The sequence below is a fragment of the Mastigoproctus giganteus genome, chromosome 14 (genome assembly GCF_048544385.1).
Source record: "Mastigoproctus giganteus isolate SK-2022 chromosome 14, ASM4854438v1, whole genome shotgun sequence".
In the NCBI taxonomy this organism is placed as follows: domain Eukaryota; kingdom Metazoa; phylum Arthropoda; class Arachnida; order Uropygi; family Thelyphonidae; genus Mastigoproctus; species Mastigoproctus giganteus.
This window is the reverse complement of record NC_143588.1, coordinates 81,046,177-81,061,502: the sequence shown is the minus strand read 5'-3', so window position 1 is coordinate 81,061,502 and position 15,326 is coordinate 81,046,177. Positions and strand designations below refer to the sequence as shown.

The following is a 15,326-nucleotide window of genomic DNA, read 5'->3' as shown; positions in this document are numbered from 1 at the left end:
ACTCGCTCCTCTGGAATAGAACAGTGTACTTCACTCATCGCAACCTCTGCTATACCCGATCCATCAATGCTGGTGTGCCGCAAGGTGGCGTTTTATCGGGGTTACTTTTTACCGCCCTCCTTATTCCGTTTGTGTGTAACAGAGATGATGTTATTACCTACGCCGACGATATAAAGTTCCTAACGGAAATACCACCATCAGCCGACAGGGGAGTGATCAAATCGGAAATCTGTAATAAGATCACAGCTTTCTCTAGCCATCTCAACCATTTCGGTCTTAAACTGAACCCTCAAAAATCCGTTATTATGGTTTTTTCTCTGAAGAAGTGTCCCACATCCATACAACCCTCACTGCAGGGTGCAGTTATTCCAAGTGTAACTAAACACAAAGATCTCGGTGTAACCTTCGACCCAAACCTTAGGTTCAACTGTCACATCGAATGTGTTCTACGCAAGATCAGCCGAATGCGCTGGATTGCCCGTCAACATCTTCTTCATAACACAGATGCAAGAACCACAATCAGATATCTGGAAACCGTTCTGTATGCCTCTGAAATATGGGCATCCGCAGCACCTTCTCTCATGAAGCCCATCCTCGCCAGTGAATACTGGATATTGAAGTGGGCAACCCACAAACATCGACTCCCCCTCAGCAGAGGACCACCAGTATGGCCGACCAACTCCAAATCCCGCGGCTGCCTCAAATAATCAGCATGAGAGAACTGTGACCACAGTCAAAATGCTGGTTGGCAAAATCAACTCCCCTGACTTCTGGGATATATGCCAGTGGCATGTTCCACTTCCTTCCTTACGAGCCACCCCTCTTCTTCAGCTACAACGGAACAGGCTGAAAATCAGTGACAGATTCCTACCTGGACAAGTACTTCCTACAGTACAAGCCCTGCTAATGATCGGAGTTGACCTCCAGAAATTCGCTTCTGATCGCAATTACAGGCGCTCGTTGGCCGAACTTGTTCCCCTTTTGTTTGGCCCCTGATGTCGACTCATACCGATATCTCCATCTGCTATCTCCTATGAGGCGCAGAACGGCACGTCGCAGGCAAATCGACGAACTGTCTCACAAGAAAATGCAATACCGAACATCAAGTGGCACTGTGAAATATTCTGACTTGTGTGAATATGCTTAAATATGTGCTTTGTACATATGAATGTGTACATACCTTGGTGTACTTCTGCCTCACAACTATGTACATACTCATATCTATTGAATGGTTAATGCTACGTTTTTAATTGTTATGTTATCTTTTATACTGTACAAATTTTTATACTGTACATATTTTTATATTACCCCATATCATTGTCAAGCCCCTGGCCTCTTGGCTGTGGCGGGCACATTATTGTATCTGTATCTTTACTGTACAATAAAGATTTTCTTCTATGTTCGCAGAAAATAACACATAAGGAAAACTAGTTTCCATATTTCCAAACCTAGGATGGCATACAGCCTTTCCTTATACAGACAGGTGACATCAAGTCTAGAGAACATGGCAGCAATGGCGAAACTATCATACCGCGACGTCGGCCACTGCGCGCAAGAGAGAAGGGTTGGGGCCCCGGGCGATTGATTTGGCATAACTGTTAGAGCATGATGGTTCTGCTCGCGCATTTCCCGAGAAGGGAGTATAATTTATAGTTTCGCCAGTGAGTAGCTTCCACAGATTCTTTCTTAACACCCTCCCACAAGAATTTGTTCACTATATTCATTGTTGAATTCCCAGTACAAGCCTGATTCCAGTTGCTCCTTCTCAAACCACGAATTATGCTTGCCAATCTCCAACAAGGCGAGGCATTGTTTAATGATCCGTTGATAACTTTCCGCAAAAAGGGTTAGCTCTGGTTCCTTTACTCATGAGTTTTCGAGGATTTCTTGGCGCATCGACTAATCTGGGTGGCCATATTCTGCAGATTCATATGGCATACCTTTCTCTCCTGCGCGCTCCTACTTTAAAAATGTTCGTCCTCTTAAATACGACACAGGCTGGGGGGCAGCGGGACGGAAAATAAAACATTTTACCTTCTAATTCCGTAAAGTAAATGTTTATTTTTTCATAAAGATTATTACTATTAGTAATATTGTGTGCCAATCTCCCACCTTATGCCCTAAGTTCTAAACTACAGAACAGTGGTACGTATAGATTGTTTCTTTTTTATTTTCAAATATCACCAGATGATTTATATCCATTGTCTGTTATCCTTGACTAGATAGGGTTGTTATCCTTGACTCCTGCCCTTGGCCGATGCCTCCTATCTCTGATGGGCCGCACAGCAGCCGTCAGAAAGTCACAACATCCTTTTAATCAACTGGAGAAATGATCTTCGAAAAAAACTGGTATTTAAATCAAATACTTTTTCCGAGTGTCCCCTTGCCATATCTGCAGTGTTGCAATTGAATATATAGGAAAACAGGTATATGGCAAGGATGAATTAGCACGAGATATATTTATCATTTGACATCAGCGCCTCACAGTGGATAGAGTTAGAAAGACCTATAAAAACTGTGATTTAAGCAATTTAGGAATTCAGAAAACACAGAAACTGCTTGTAAATAATATCTTTAGAATACCAGTTGCATATTTGAGGTCGTAACCCGAAACTGTCTTTCAAAATCGTTTAACCTTACCTGTCACAGAGGAATCCATACAACGGGCTTCCGAGAGTTCCCCCAAGATAAGAAAGAGTCATAATGAGGCTGACGTAATGACTATCATCGCATACCAAGTTCCACTGAAATAAACCAATTCGAATTTTTATCATAATACGAATATGGTGAAATCCTATTTGATTTAAATATTTAATTGACTTATTTTACACATAACTCACCTTCGTCGCAGCAGTGGCATCATACCAAGAGGTATTGTATTCCCATCCTTTACTACACTTCTCGATTGGCCAAGTTGTCTGTAAAACTTGCACCGTCTCAGTCCAGTTTTCTCCCCATTCTGGGAGCAACGTTAAAATATTCGAATAATTAGTGGCATACACGTTACATTGACTAGGTCCGGAATCAGTGTGAACTCGTGACAGTAACTGTTTGTGTTCGGATGACAAGTTAGAGGAAGAAAGTTCTGGGACATAACACCAATGGTCTGGAACATCCAAGATAAACAATATGTTTAACGAGTATAAAGGGACCAAGAATATGGTAGGGATGACAAATATTATCAGCATGATGAGCTGGAAACGGCCAAACTCGCCGACTTCCTTAAGAATGTCTTCAAACTCCATATTGACAACTCGGGCTGTTCGTTTATCATGCAGAATATTCAACTAAGGAATATCTGAAAAACAAATTATGGAATATTATATCTAAAGAAATAAACATTTCGAAAGATTAAATTTGCAATTATTATAAATATTCATCTTAAGTACAATGGTTAAATTGTTTAAGGTAAGTATATAAGGGCACGAAGCTTTATTTTATATCGTGTCTGTAAACTGCGTCTATTCAATGTCAGAGTGAGGATAAACACGAGTGTTCGATAGAAAAAATCCTCAGTCCTACCTCTGTTCCTAAGACATGCTAAGTACAGTCCAGAGTTGAAAAAGTCCTTTATAAAGAATTCTTCTAGTCTCAGGTGAAATTTAACCATCACAGAAAGTTCATTATTAGCAGAGTTGTATTGAAGTCAAGTGGCAAAGAATAAAAAAATGCATGTCGATCACAAGAATAACTTCTAGTGTTTCTTTTCAGTCTGAAAATTTAAAACATGAACAGAATGGATCACTGTGAAGAAATCAGTATTCAAACACTTTGCCCAAAGTTATTCTGCAAATGGAGGTAATCGTAAGATGGATACCATATATCAGGGGTGGCCAACGAGTCGATCGCGGATTTTATTTCGGTCGATCACGACGAATTTTAAATAAACAATCATCCCTCGATTTGTGCACCTTGTGCCATGTAATTTTTGAGATTGTAGATCGTGGCACATTTTAAAGGAAAAAAGTAGGTCACATCACAAATTAAGTAGGCCACTCCTGCCATATATCATATAATTCAGGTGGTAGATGGTAGAAATCAGATGCAATCTGATTTGGCAGTACTTCTCCTACATGAAAAAAAAGTCAAAGGGTATAAATTAAGTCACAGATTCGGATCTGTATGGTACATCCATTTCTAATTAATCCACTAATACTGGCTGAGCCCTCATGGGTAGCACAGTTGGTAAAATCACTGTCCTACCCACACCGGGTGGAAAATATCTGAGTTTGAATCCGGTCGATGACATGAGGAATTTTTATGGGCCTTTTTCACAACGTGGCTGAGCTAGTCGGTCTCAGGCGAGGGTAGCATAGTTTTTCTCCGGGAAACTCTAGTTTTTCGTCCAGCGAACGGAAAATCGACCACAAAACACACAAAATTTACAGGCAGTATACGGAGCAATATGGCCTTAGCCGCTGATGCTCCTAAAAAAAATAAATAAATAAATAAAAAATAGCATACTAACATTTCAATATACAGAAATGTTAGAACTTTTAAAAAATCCTCGGAGTTGATTTGCAATCCAAACTGAAAATAACTAATGGTAACCACCACCACTTTGGAATAGTAGTAATGAAATCACTGGAGAAGATGTAGTGTCCAACTGCTGTTGTATCCTAAAATTCCGTACTATGTAGATGGAAAGCCAGGAAACCGCGAATTGCCAACGTCAGCTAACTTCTGTTGCCCGTGTTATTTCTAAGAGAGACCTCACAAACCCTCAAAGCTGACACATAATTTCTCTAATGAATATAGATTGCAATAGAATTTCCAGAGCTATAGCCAAAAGACTGGAATCTACTCTTCTGATATCACCAATCATTTCCAAAAGCATTGCCATTTTTTTTTTTTTTTTCGTGCTCTCCTCAAAGCTCAGGAGACCTTGTTGTTAGTCCTGCCAGAGTACCGTTCCCTATTGACCTGCCCTGGCTCCCCGTGTTGGTGGACGGTAACTACGAGTCTGTGGTGTTCTTCGGGCTTCTATGCCAAGTGGCCAGATAAACAACATACCAACATAACCCAAGAATATACACAAAAACCACACACACAAATACAACATATACTATCTGGCCTTTACAGAGTACTATACATGTCACAAAGTAACTATCGCGGTGTTGGGGGGTTATCCTCAGTGCCGCTAGACAATATACACAATTATTACCAAATATGCTCTGCATCAAGAACCGTTCCCTATTGACCTGCCCTGGCTCCCCGTGTTGGTGGACGGTAACTACGAGTCTGTGGTGTTCTTCGGGCTTCTATGCCAAGTGGCCAGATAAACAACATACCAACATAACCCAAGAATATACACAAAAACCACACACACAAATACAACATATACTATCTGGCCTTTACAGAGTACTATACATGTCACAAAATAACTATCGCGGTGTTGGGGGGTTATCCTCAGTGCAGCTAGACAATATACACAATTATTACCAAATATGCTCTGCATCAAGAAGGTTGATAAACGACAACCTAAACCTAATCCGCTCCCTCATCAACGCTGCAAACAGTCAGCAGGAAAATTAGGCACTTAATCATCCTGGTCCAGGAAAAGGCCTTTGAGAGAACAGAACACAACCAGTGTTTAATGTCCTCAAAGCCTAAGGATTTGTTCCCTACAGAGTAATTCGTCTTCTATACCAAGAGGCAAAATTCTGACTGAAAGTAAATATAAATAACTAGCTCACATAAAACATTACCATACTCTAAAGCAGTGGTGTATTCTGGCCGGAACGACGTTCCGGTACTTTTTTCTAAATGTCATAATAGACAATCAATTTATACACCTAATATTATGAAACGATGGCATAATCAAAGGGGGGAGAAATATCTATTTTACCCATTGATACTAAAAATATATACTAACAGTAATCTTTAAAATTAATAGATTTCTTTAAAAATTTATTTAAAAACAAAAATATAAATTTCGCAATGAAACTTGAACGTTTCTTACTAAAGTACAATGTGTTAGATAAAGAGATCGAACGAATGAGATATACTGTGATGCATGCGAATGCTGCGTTTTGATTCGCCATGAGCTGAACGCTAGAACTGGTTGGTCTATGAACCGCGATTCTGATTCAGTTACTGTACAGTCAATGTGGCGTTATCATATAGTCTTCTGGAGAACAAGAGTTCCGGTATTAATTTTTTTACGACGAGCGTTGCGGTACTATTTTTTTTAGCAATACACCTCTGCTCTAAACAAATAAAAATAATGATGCCCATTTTCTGGACCACTATATACACTAGCCATCGAATCATTCTTCTAAACAAGTTAGTTAAGGTACATTTCAAGTGCGTTGGAAAATGGAATAATTCACGATTTATACCCGAATAAGTTAACCTATCGATATGAAATTTGTTACAAAGATTCCGAAAAAAAAAAAATTTCTACGTAAGCACTGAAATTTTGAAATGGATCACAGATCCTGTTCTAAATTTGTAGTAATATTTCTGTAAGGATATCTGGGGAAGGAACACTGTGAAATCGGAGTTGAACTTAGATTCATCCCAGCAGCCAACAGAACATATGTTGAAAAATTGGTAGCAATCTGCATTTTCTTGTCGATTAATGCGAAAAACTAGTTTCATTTTTGTAGAAGGGAGTGGAAGGATGTGAAATCACAACTGGACCTGAAATTTCCCAAGGACCAACAGTACATAGGTTTACAATTTGGCCTCGATTCAACTTTTCTTTGTAGAGTAATAGTCGAACTATACTTTCATTTATACGAATAGATTTCTGAATTTCTGTCGGGGAGGTCTACAACTGATCTTAACAGCTTTCTAGCAACTAACAAAACATCTTAAAATGTGATATCGATTCAACAGTTTCTTATTATTGGATGTCTTATTATAATGCATACAGTGCATTATACTTCAGGTACATTTTATTTGTTTTTTCTTGAAATTAATTGATTTTTTATTTTTCTGTGATTAATAGAAGTGAAAAGAAGTAAATGTAGTCATCTTAGTCAATTAATTACTAAGATGGCAACTTCATAGAAACCTCTACAGTTTTACATTCTCTAAAACTTAACTGTTTAGCTTAATTGCAGCTGTATAATTCTTTTTTAAATCTCTCTCTCTCTCTCTCTCTCTTATACAGGGTGTCTCAAAAATATTGGTACAAACGTTTAGGGGAGATAGGTAACATCTAAAGGAATGTGAATCGCATAGGAACCCATAACCGGAAACGTCACGGGAAAGTAGTAGCAGAGACACAAGAAGCAGAAATGACACAATACAGTAATTAGTGGCAAACATTTATTTGACATAATATTAACAATGGAGTACGAGATGGATGCAGTTCATGATGTTACAACAGATGCTCGAAGGTTCCACCATGAGACGCGATGCATGCGTGACACCAACGCAGCATGGATTGGCGGACACGATCGAACACACCTGGAGTTTCTTTGACAGTAGCAACAGCGCAGACGAGTCTCGCCAAGAAATCCATTTCCGTCTCCACAAGCGATTGATACATGATAGATTTGAGGGCCCCCCACAGAAAGAAATCAAGGCTCGATAAATCAGGTGAGCGTGGGGGCCAGGCAACGGGTCCAACACGCCCAATCCATCGACGCCCAAAACGCCTGTTCAAATGGTCACGAACACACCTTCCATAATGGGCAGGCGCCCCGTCATGTTGAAACCAAATGTTGAGTCTCACATTTGCTGGAACATCGTCAAGTAACCCTGGTAGAACTTGTTCAAGAAAGATCCGATATTTAGCGGAGTTCATGCGGGATGGTAACAGGTATGGGCCGACTAAGCAGTCACCGACCATACCTGCCAACACATTTATTGCGAAGTGATGTGCCGCATGGGGGCGCACACCGTGTGGGTTGTCGTGAGCCCACACATAAGCAATGTGCTGATTGAATAAGCCTTCCCGAGTGAAACAAGCCTCATCCGTGAACAAAACATAGGCTGGAAAATTCAAGTCTTGAACACTTTCTTGGAGAAACCACTGCGCAAAAGCCACACGTGCAGGATGATCTTGGGGGAGCAATAACTGAACCCTTTGGAGATGAAAGGAGTGTAAGGAATCGTCGTACCAGACACGCTGTACACTGTAACGAGACACTCCTAAGGCAGAGGCAACGGCACGTGTGCTGGTAGTAGGATTATTCTGGACGGCATTCAACACTTTCTTCCATAGCGGGAGTTCGCGTCGAACGTGGTCTGCTCGCACTACTCCTGTTACCTCTAAATGACCCATAATCGCACAAATTTTGATGCACACCCGCAAACAAACGGTGGTCCGGTACATGTCTGTCTGTCTGGGAAGCGTTCTCCATAAATTCGTTGAGCGGCTCGTCAATTGCCCTCTGCTAATCCATACAGTAGGTGCATGTCTGCCAGCTCACAGTTCGTATATCGATGCATGCTCTTCGTGGGGCGACTACTGCTTGAATGAGTAAACCAGAAATTTTCCCTCTCGCGAACTGATGAACAGCGCCGTGTACCGACTTACGGTGACCTTTCCGGTTATGGGTTCCTATGCAATTCACATTCCTTTAGATGTTACCTACCTCCCCTAAACGTTTGTACCAATATTTTTGAGACACCCTGTGTGTATATATATATATTTATATATATATATATAAGCTAAATTATAATAGAATAATTGCCAGAAGCATGGCAAACCAGTAGAGTGAAAATGAACTGAACCAAATAAAATAACAATAACAGAAAAAAATATAGGGGGGGGGGGGATAAAGAAGGAGAGGGTAGTGTTGAAGCAACGTTCCTAAAATAATTTAGAAAATTAAGACAATTAAAAGAAATTTAGCGGCGCCCCCTAGTTTCCGAATTATGTGAAATCTCACTAAGGTGGAAACGTAGACTAACAACATTACATGACCAAATAATTAATAAAATGAAATAAAATAGACTGACCATTATGCCCCATCTCGACAGAGGACCACCGGGAGTCGAGTCCCGTCCACTGGGAGTCGAGTTGTTACACGGTGCTTATGCATATATATATATGTTAACGCGCCTAAAAATTGACATCAGCTTAAAATCCAGGAGTAAACTATTACTAGAACCACAATTACAGTTAACACACAGCGCCTGCAAAGACGATGTTACCATTATCATGCGTAATGATAAAGAATTCGAAGCCATCCTGTGGGCAGGCAATTGGAGAGCCAGAACACACTTTCCTCCATCCACTGCAACTGGTCCGATGAAGGGCAAAAATAACTACGGGTACCTCGACAATATCTCAACTTCCATCAAAACAACTGGTCAGAGCTGCTGTGTCATTTAAAGGCTAACCCGACCCACTGACTTCCTCCATCATATAAAAGCAGCCATCCGGAGTTTTCTGTGGTATAAAACAAACTGGATATCCTTCCCAAAGCTATCTTATCAGGAAGGCCAAGGTCTAATTTCTCTAACATCATTCTCTCTTTAAAAGCCCTGCAGTTGAAACGGATTCATGCCATCGCCAAGGATTACCTATTTGAAATAGCAATCATCTATTTTTAGATGGCTAACCCTACACACAGTTTTAAGAATGGTTATCGGTACCAGCTCCGCCCCGATTACCCATTTTCTACAGAGATGCTTGTTTGTTATTTGGTTTTTAGGAGCATTAGCAACTAAGGCCATATTGCTCCGGGGATATGCAGTGGTCATTCCCTGACCTTTCCTCATCCTCCGTATTTGGTGGTCAAGGGCTCGAATCCCAGTCTATCAAGAAGCGTGTGCTACGCACTGCTGCTCCTGCCCACCTGGCTACGGAGGCGCCCCTACGGAGATGCACTGCAGCATTGGAAGAGCCTAGTATTACAACTTACTCACTGAATATTCACACCCGTTTGTACTCTCAGAGTCCCCATTTCACAGCAAAAAGTTAACGAATTATAAAACTGCTCATTATCTCTTCTTCCTAAAGCGGAACTAGGTAGGAATAAGGGCCACTGGCTATACCTTGACAATATAATTGCAATGGAAAGCCCTACAAGACCTACCTATGAAAACCTTGTAAGTAGGGCCATAAAAACAACTACTGAAAACAGCCACATAACAGGAGAAGAAATCAGAAACATCACGGAAAAAAATTCACTTACACCGATTTTTGAATATACATCACCAGAAGTCATAGTTCCATTGCTGCCTGCTCTCTACAAAATAGTCCACAAACTCATCATACCAAGCCAAGCAGATGCGACGCTCCACATCATACAGCCACCAAGAGCTGGCCACATCTTTCTCTACATACAGAAATTTGTTATCCAATTTTCACTGAAACCTCCCTTACAGGACAAACTGCCAAATTGGATATGTCCAATGGAGACTGTGGTACAATATTCTCCCAATTCCAATCACACTGCATAATCAATTTACCATCCCCGGAATCCTGGGGCACACGTACCTTGCCTATTCTACAAACAGCATAACATTAAATAAGCTTTGGAAAGCACCAAGTCCACTGCGACCACACACACCCAGGAGGGGTACTGGTACCTGCTTTACGGAGAACAGGCAACACACACAACGTGCAACTTTTTTTTCATTACTACCAAGGACATCATCTACAATTGCTACCTGATATACAAAAAAGCAGCTATAAAGTTCCTCCTATATAGAGCTAAAACAGGACCGCATGAGCAGGCAATGCAGGAAACTACACGGTAATATCCTACAGGAATTCCACCAACAGATCAAAAACAAAAAAAAGGGGAAAAACCGCCGCTCATTTCACCAGACAATGAAATGAAATCAGGACAGAACTCTTTTCCATGATGTGTACTTGCAAAGTGTCTTCCTGAGAAAAGGGAACAGCATTATTTTTATTGTCCTTTAATGAATAGAGTTTGACACTTAGATGATTTATAGAGCTTCTTAATGTACCGTTGTATAATCGACTTAGTGTGAATAGCAGTAAAGCTTAATAGACGGTACTCACCTTGATTGATCTGCTTAGTTACATGACGTTGGGATGGAAATGAAGTTTAAATTGAAATTTAAAATAATATGAAATAAGCAAGGCCAATAGTCACAGCGAGCGACTTTCGTGTTAAACGTCTTCGGTTGACAGTGATAAGAAAGAAAGAAATCGTGTACTGTATTTAAAAAATTTCTATGTTCCCATAATACATTTTGCGACATGTGGGAATCTTATGTGCGTAAGATTCCAGACCGGGGAGAGGTTGGTAGGTAGTTTCGTATTTAGAACGTTAAGTTTAGTATTATGGGGACACCATTCTATGACAAGTGCCTCGTGTTGGAAGATTTTGTAACTAGATCCTAATTTAATAAATGCAATGGCCGAATCGACTAGGTGGTTGTGAGAATGTATATGTTGTGTAAGTTCAGTGCTGGTTTGATTAGTTCTGAAGCTGTTGTAATGGTAATAAGCACGTGTATTGGAAGTTTTGGTGGAACCGTATTTTGTGGTAGTCCTCCCGATGTAGCATGCATTACAACCGGGTTGGCATTTAATTAAATATATTATATTATTGATGTCGCTTATTGGATATTTGTGTGTCTCTTTATATGTATTGATATGTACAGCATAAGCAAATCCACAATGCCATAAAGTTCAGTTCTTCGCAAGACGATATATCCGTTACAATTAATCCAACACACAATTTCTGTTGCAAAGGAATAATGTCAATAACCTGCGTAATCATAAGAACAAACAGAACACACGTATTATTCTACCCTATCACAGCAGTCTCGCCAGACAGTTCCGCCAAGTGTTTGCAAACACAGATATCACATTAATATTTTCTTCATACAATAAATTAGGGACTATGTTCAATACATATAAAGAGACACACAAATATCCAATAAGCGACATCAATAATATAATATATTTAATTAAATGCCAACCCGGTTGTAACGCATGCTACAACGGGAGCACTACCACAAAATACGGTTCCACCAAAATTTATAATACACGTGCTTATTACCATTACAACAGCTTCAGAACTAATCAAACCAGCATCGAACTTACAACATGTACATTCTCACAACCACAACCCCCTAGTCGATTCGGCCATTGCATTTATTAAATTAGGATCTAGTTACAAAATCTTCCAACATGAGGCACTTGTCACAGAATGGTGTCCCCATAATACTAAACTTAACGTTCTAAATACGAAACTACCTACCAACCTCTCCCCGGTCTGGAATCTTACGCACATAAGATTCCCACATGTCGCAAAATGCATTATGGGAACATAAAAATTCTTTAAATACACGATTTCTTTTTTTCTTTCTTATCACTGCCAACCGAAGACGTTTAACTCGAAAGTTGCTCGTTGTGACTTTCTTATTGGCCTTGCTTATTTCATATTATTTTACATTTCAATTTTTCAAATGACAACCAGGGACGAGGTAGTGCACTTCTACTTCCTTGAGCAAAATTTTAACAATTCCGTATTCATTCAATTAACTTATTTCAACTTATTTTAAACTTCAAATTAAACTTCATTTCCACCCCAACTTCACATAACTAAGCAGATCAATCAAAATGAAGAGTTTTGAAAATAAAATTTATTTTTTTTACCCCGGAACACTCATATACGACAGAAAGCATCTACAATTATAGTGTTTTTTTTTTTTTTTTTTTTTTTCAGAAGTCAGACAAGCTCTCACTGTAATGTGGCGTTGTGCAGATCCAACCCACGACATACAAGTTTCTGTATATTCAGATGCAGAGCCGCGTTAACGCTACGGCCAAACCGGCCATGGCCGAGGCTTCACCCGAAGAGGGGCCTTATTTCAATGTAAACATTTTATAAAGTAGTGCTAAAAATTTCTAATAATAACAATAGTTTTATGTATATATTAAAGGGGCCTCAAATTTAAATATGGCCGGGGGGGTCTCTTTCATCCTTAATCCGGCCCTGTTCAGACAGACCTCTCGGTCAAAACTTCTGAACATCAGAATATGTCTAGAGTTACAACTTTCAGCAGGCCTACGTAACACTTGGCTTTAACTTATGAACAATTAAAAGTAAAGAAATAAGATTCTTAACTAGTCTTTCAAGAAGCAACAACATACAGATAAAACTCTCAAAGTAATGAGTTTCTCCAAGCTATTGAAAGCGTGATAAATTTTACACAAAGTTACTTATTAATTGGAAAAGATCAAAATAATAAAAATAAACTAGCTCGAATGATCTTACCTTTTACGCCACCAACAAAAATGTACGGCGTTTGAATAAGTGAGAAACTCGAAAAACCTCTATCAGATTAAAGAGCAAGAGGAAATATAATTTTATCAATTTTCTTGTAGACTGCTCTTCGTTTCTGGCTCTTTAGAAAGAATACAGCAACTACAAACTATGGACTTCAAGAAACATATAAAGTTGGATCTTTAATCATGTGATATTTTGTAGTATACGTACTCCGCCCTAACGGCATTTGTTTTTTAATTACCAACCGGCGAGGAATCGTCTAAAAATTATTTGACCTGAATTCCTTTTCTGATTCTCTGATCAAATTTAATCACCTTTGACAAGAGCCAAGCAGATTAGTTCTGTAAGAAGATTTATCAGGATTTTTCGAACTCCTCTAATTCCTTTTGGTGATATGGATGTTTCAAGCGAAGGAACAAAATCCGACAACATCCTATCTCTTAAAGTATTATTGCACCGTGTTATTGAAATAACGGCACTAAATATCTACAGGTTTCCTTATGACACCATCTTTTAAGATGGAAAAAGGAAGACAGAAAAGAGAGAAATGAAGAATATGACTAAGAAATAAGGCAACAGTTTCTATCAAGATTCCGCAGTTAACATGACTTAAGTTTCCTTCTGGAAGTTCTCGAACTTAAACTGTGATCTTAAGAGGACATACATTTGTTGGTGATACGAAGGCAAAAAAAAAAAAAAAAAAAAAAGGAAAAAGAAAAGCTACTACAGCTACACTGCAGAGTATCTCGAAAATCGGTCTGCTGAACGTGTTTCAGAAGTGGATGAAAAGGAAAGTGTTACTAACGCTAAGCGCAGTCCTGATTTCAAATAACCGCTAGTCCCAGGACTTTGCTAACAACCCTCATACATATACAGATATTAAAATAACAGCTCCATTGGGCTTAGTTTCCGCATAATCTTAATCTGGAAAGCAAAACAAAATCTTGCCAGAGAAAAATGTTTCAGGAAAATTTATTGCGTCCTGTGACAATTATACTTAGCTAGAAAAACACGTTCTCTAAAATTGGATGAGATCGGAAGTTTTGGTTGCACGACCAACAAGCCAAGAACGTCATCACAGACGAGAGTTGTTCTACAAAATAATTTTCGTTTATTATTCAGTATTCATCAAGGAGGATGAAGGAAAATACGGAACCAGTTTCTCATACAATGCAGTTAAGGGTGAATTTTGAATAGTTTTAGGTACAAATATGATTGTGAAATAAAGAACAAGTAGCATAGACATAACTCAAATTTCGATAAAAGATGGCGGTAATGCTGCGTGTGCACCAGTAGTTGTAATCATTGCAGTGAGACATGACGGAATTCAGCATTCTCAGTGCATAACGTGAGACATCGAAACCACGCCTTACCACCTCAACGTGACCGTGTCTGCGCGGTAGCACAGTGGTATCGTCACCGTCCTCCCCACACCGCGTAGAAAAGGTCCGTGTTCGAATCCCGTCGATGACGCGAGGAACTCTTATGGGCTTTTTTCACTCCGTGGCTGAGTTAGTCGGTCTCAGGCGTAGATAGCAAGGTTTTTCCCCAGAAACTGTGGGGGTTTTTTCGTCCAGAAAAACAGGCAAATCGACCAGAGAACACACGCAATGTATTCATAATACATATGGGTATGTTAAGAGATTACGGATGGCCCTAATATAATTTGAATTTGAATTCAACATGAATGTGATAACGCCATAGTTAATAGGTTCTGTACCTATTAACTATGGCGTTATCACATTAATTACAGGAAATTAATAACAGGAAAGTGTACAGAATTTTTTCATGCATAGGGCGAACAGTAACGGGTGCTGGTATCTCGACACATTACAATGATATCTGATGTCTTAATTGCAGGAGAATACATATCAATGCAGATTATCCTTTCAACAAGCTGGAAACGGATGGGATGCTTCCCCATTCGCTCACAGTTATGTAAACATACTTGTATGGCACGTTCTCAAATACAGTAATTGTATCGGCTGCGGTGGCCACTGATCATCACAATACTGATTTAACCACAACCAATTTCCTCCAATTGGGTTACACAAAGGACCGATGTCAGCTGATCTAAATCACAGCAGCGCTGTTGCAAATGTGAACCAGGCGTGTGGGATGAACTTTCTGTATCCGTGAGCTGAG

General features: G+C 39.6%; 1 protein-coding gene across 4 annotated transcripts in view; it reads right to left on the bottom strand.

Moving 5' to 3' along the window:
• LOC150075290 (carcinine transporter-like) overlaps positions 1 to 15,326 on the bottom strand; it is a 150,303-nt gene that overhangs the window by 83,134 nt on the left and 51,843 nt on the right. For 3 of the 4 annotated variants that reach the window (XM_090389242.1, XM_090389243.1, XM_090389241.1), the window contains exons 2-3: positions 2,841 to 3,298; positions 2,641 to 2,744 (exon numbers count right to left, since the gene is read on the bottom strand). In XM_090389242.1, the coding sequence (XP_090245368.1) occupies positions 2,641 to 2,744; positions 2,841 to 3,245 (509 nt within the window). In that variant the 5' untranslated portion in view covers positions 3,246 to 3,298. Of the gene's footprint in view, positions 1 to 2,640; positions 2,745 to 2,840; positions 3,299 to 10,100; positions 10,196 to 15,326 lie in introns of those variants that run through there. The other variant, XM_090389244.1, reaches the window with a different exon arrangement.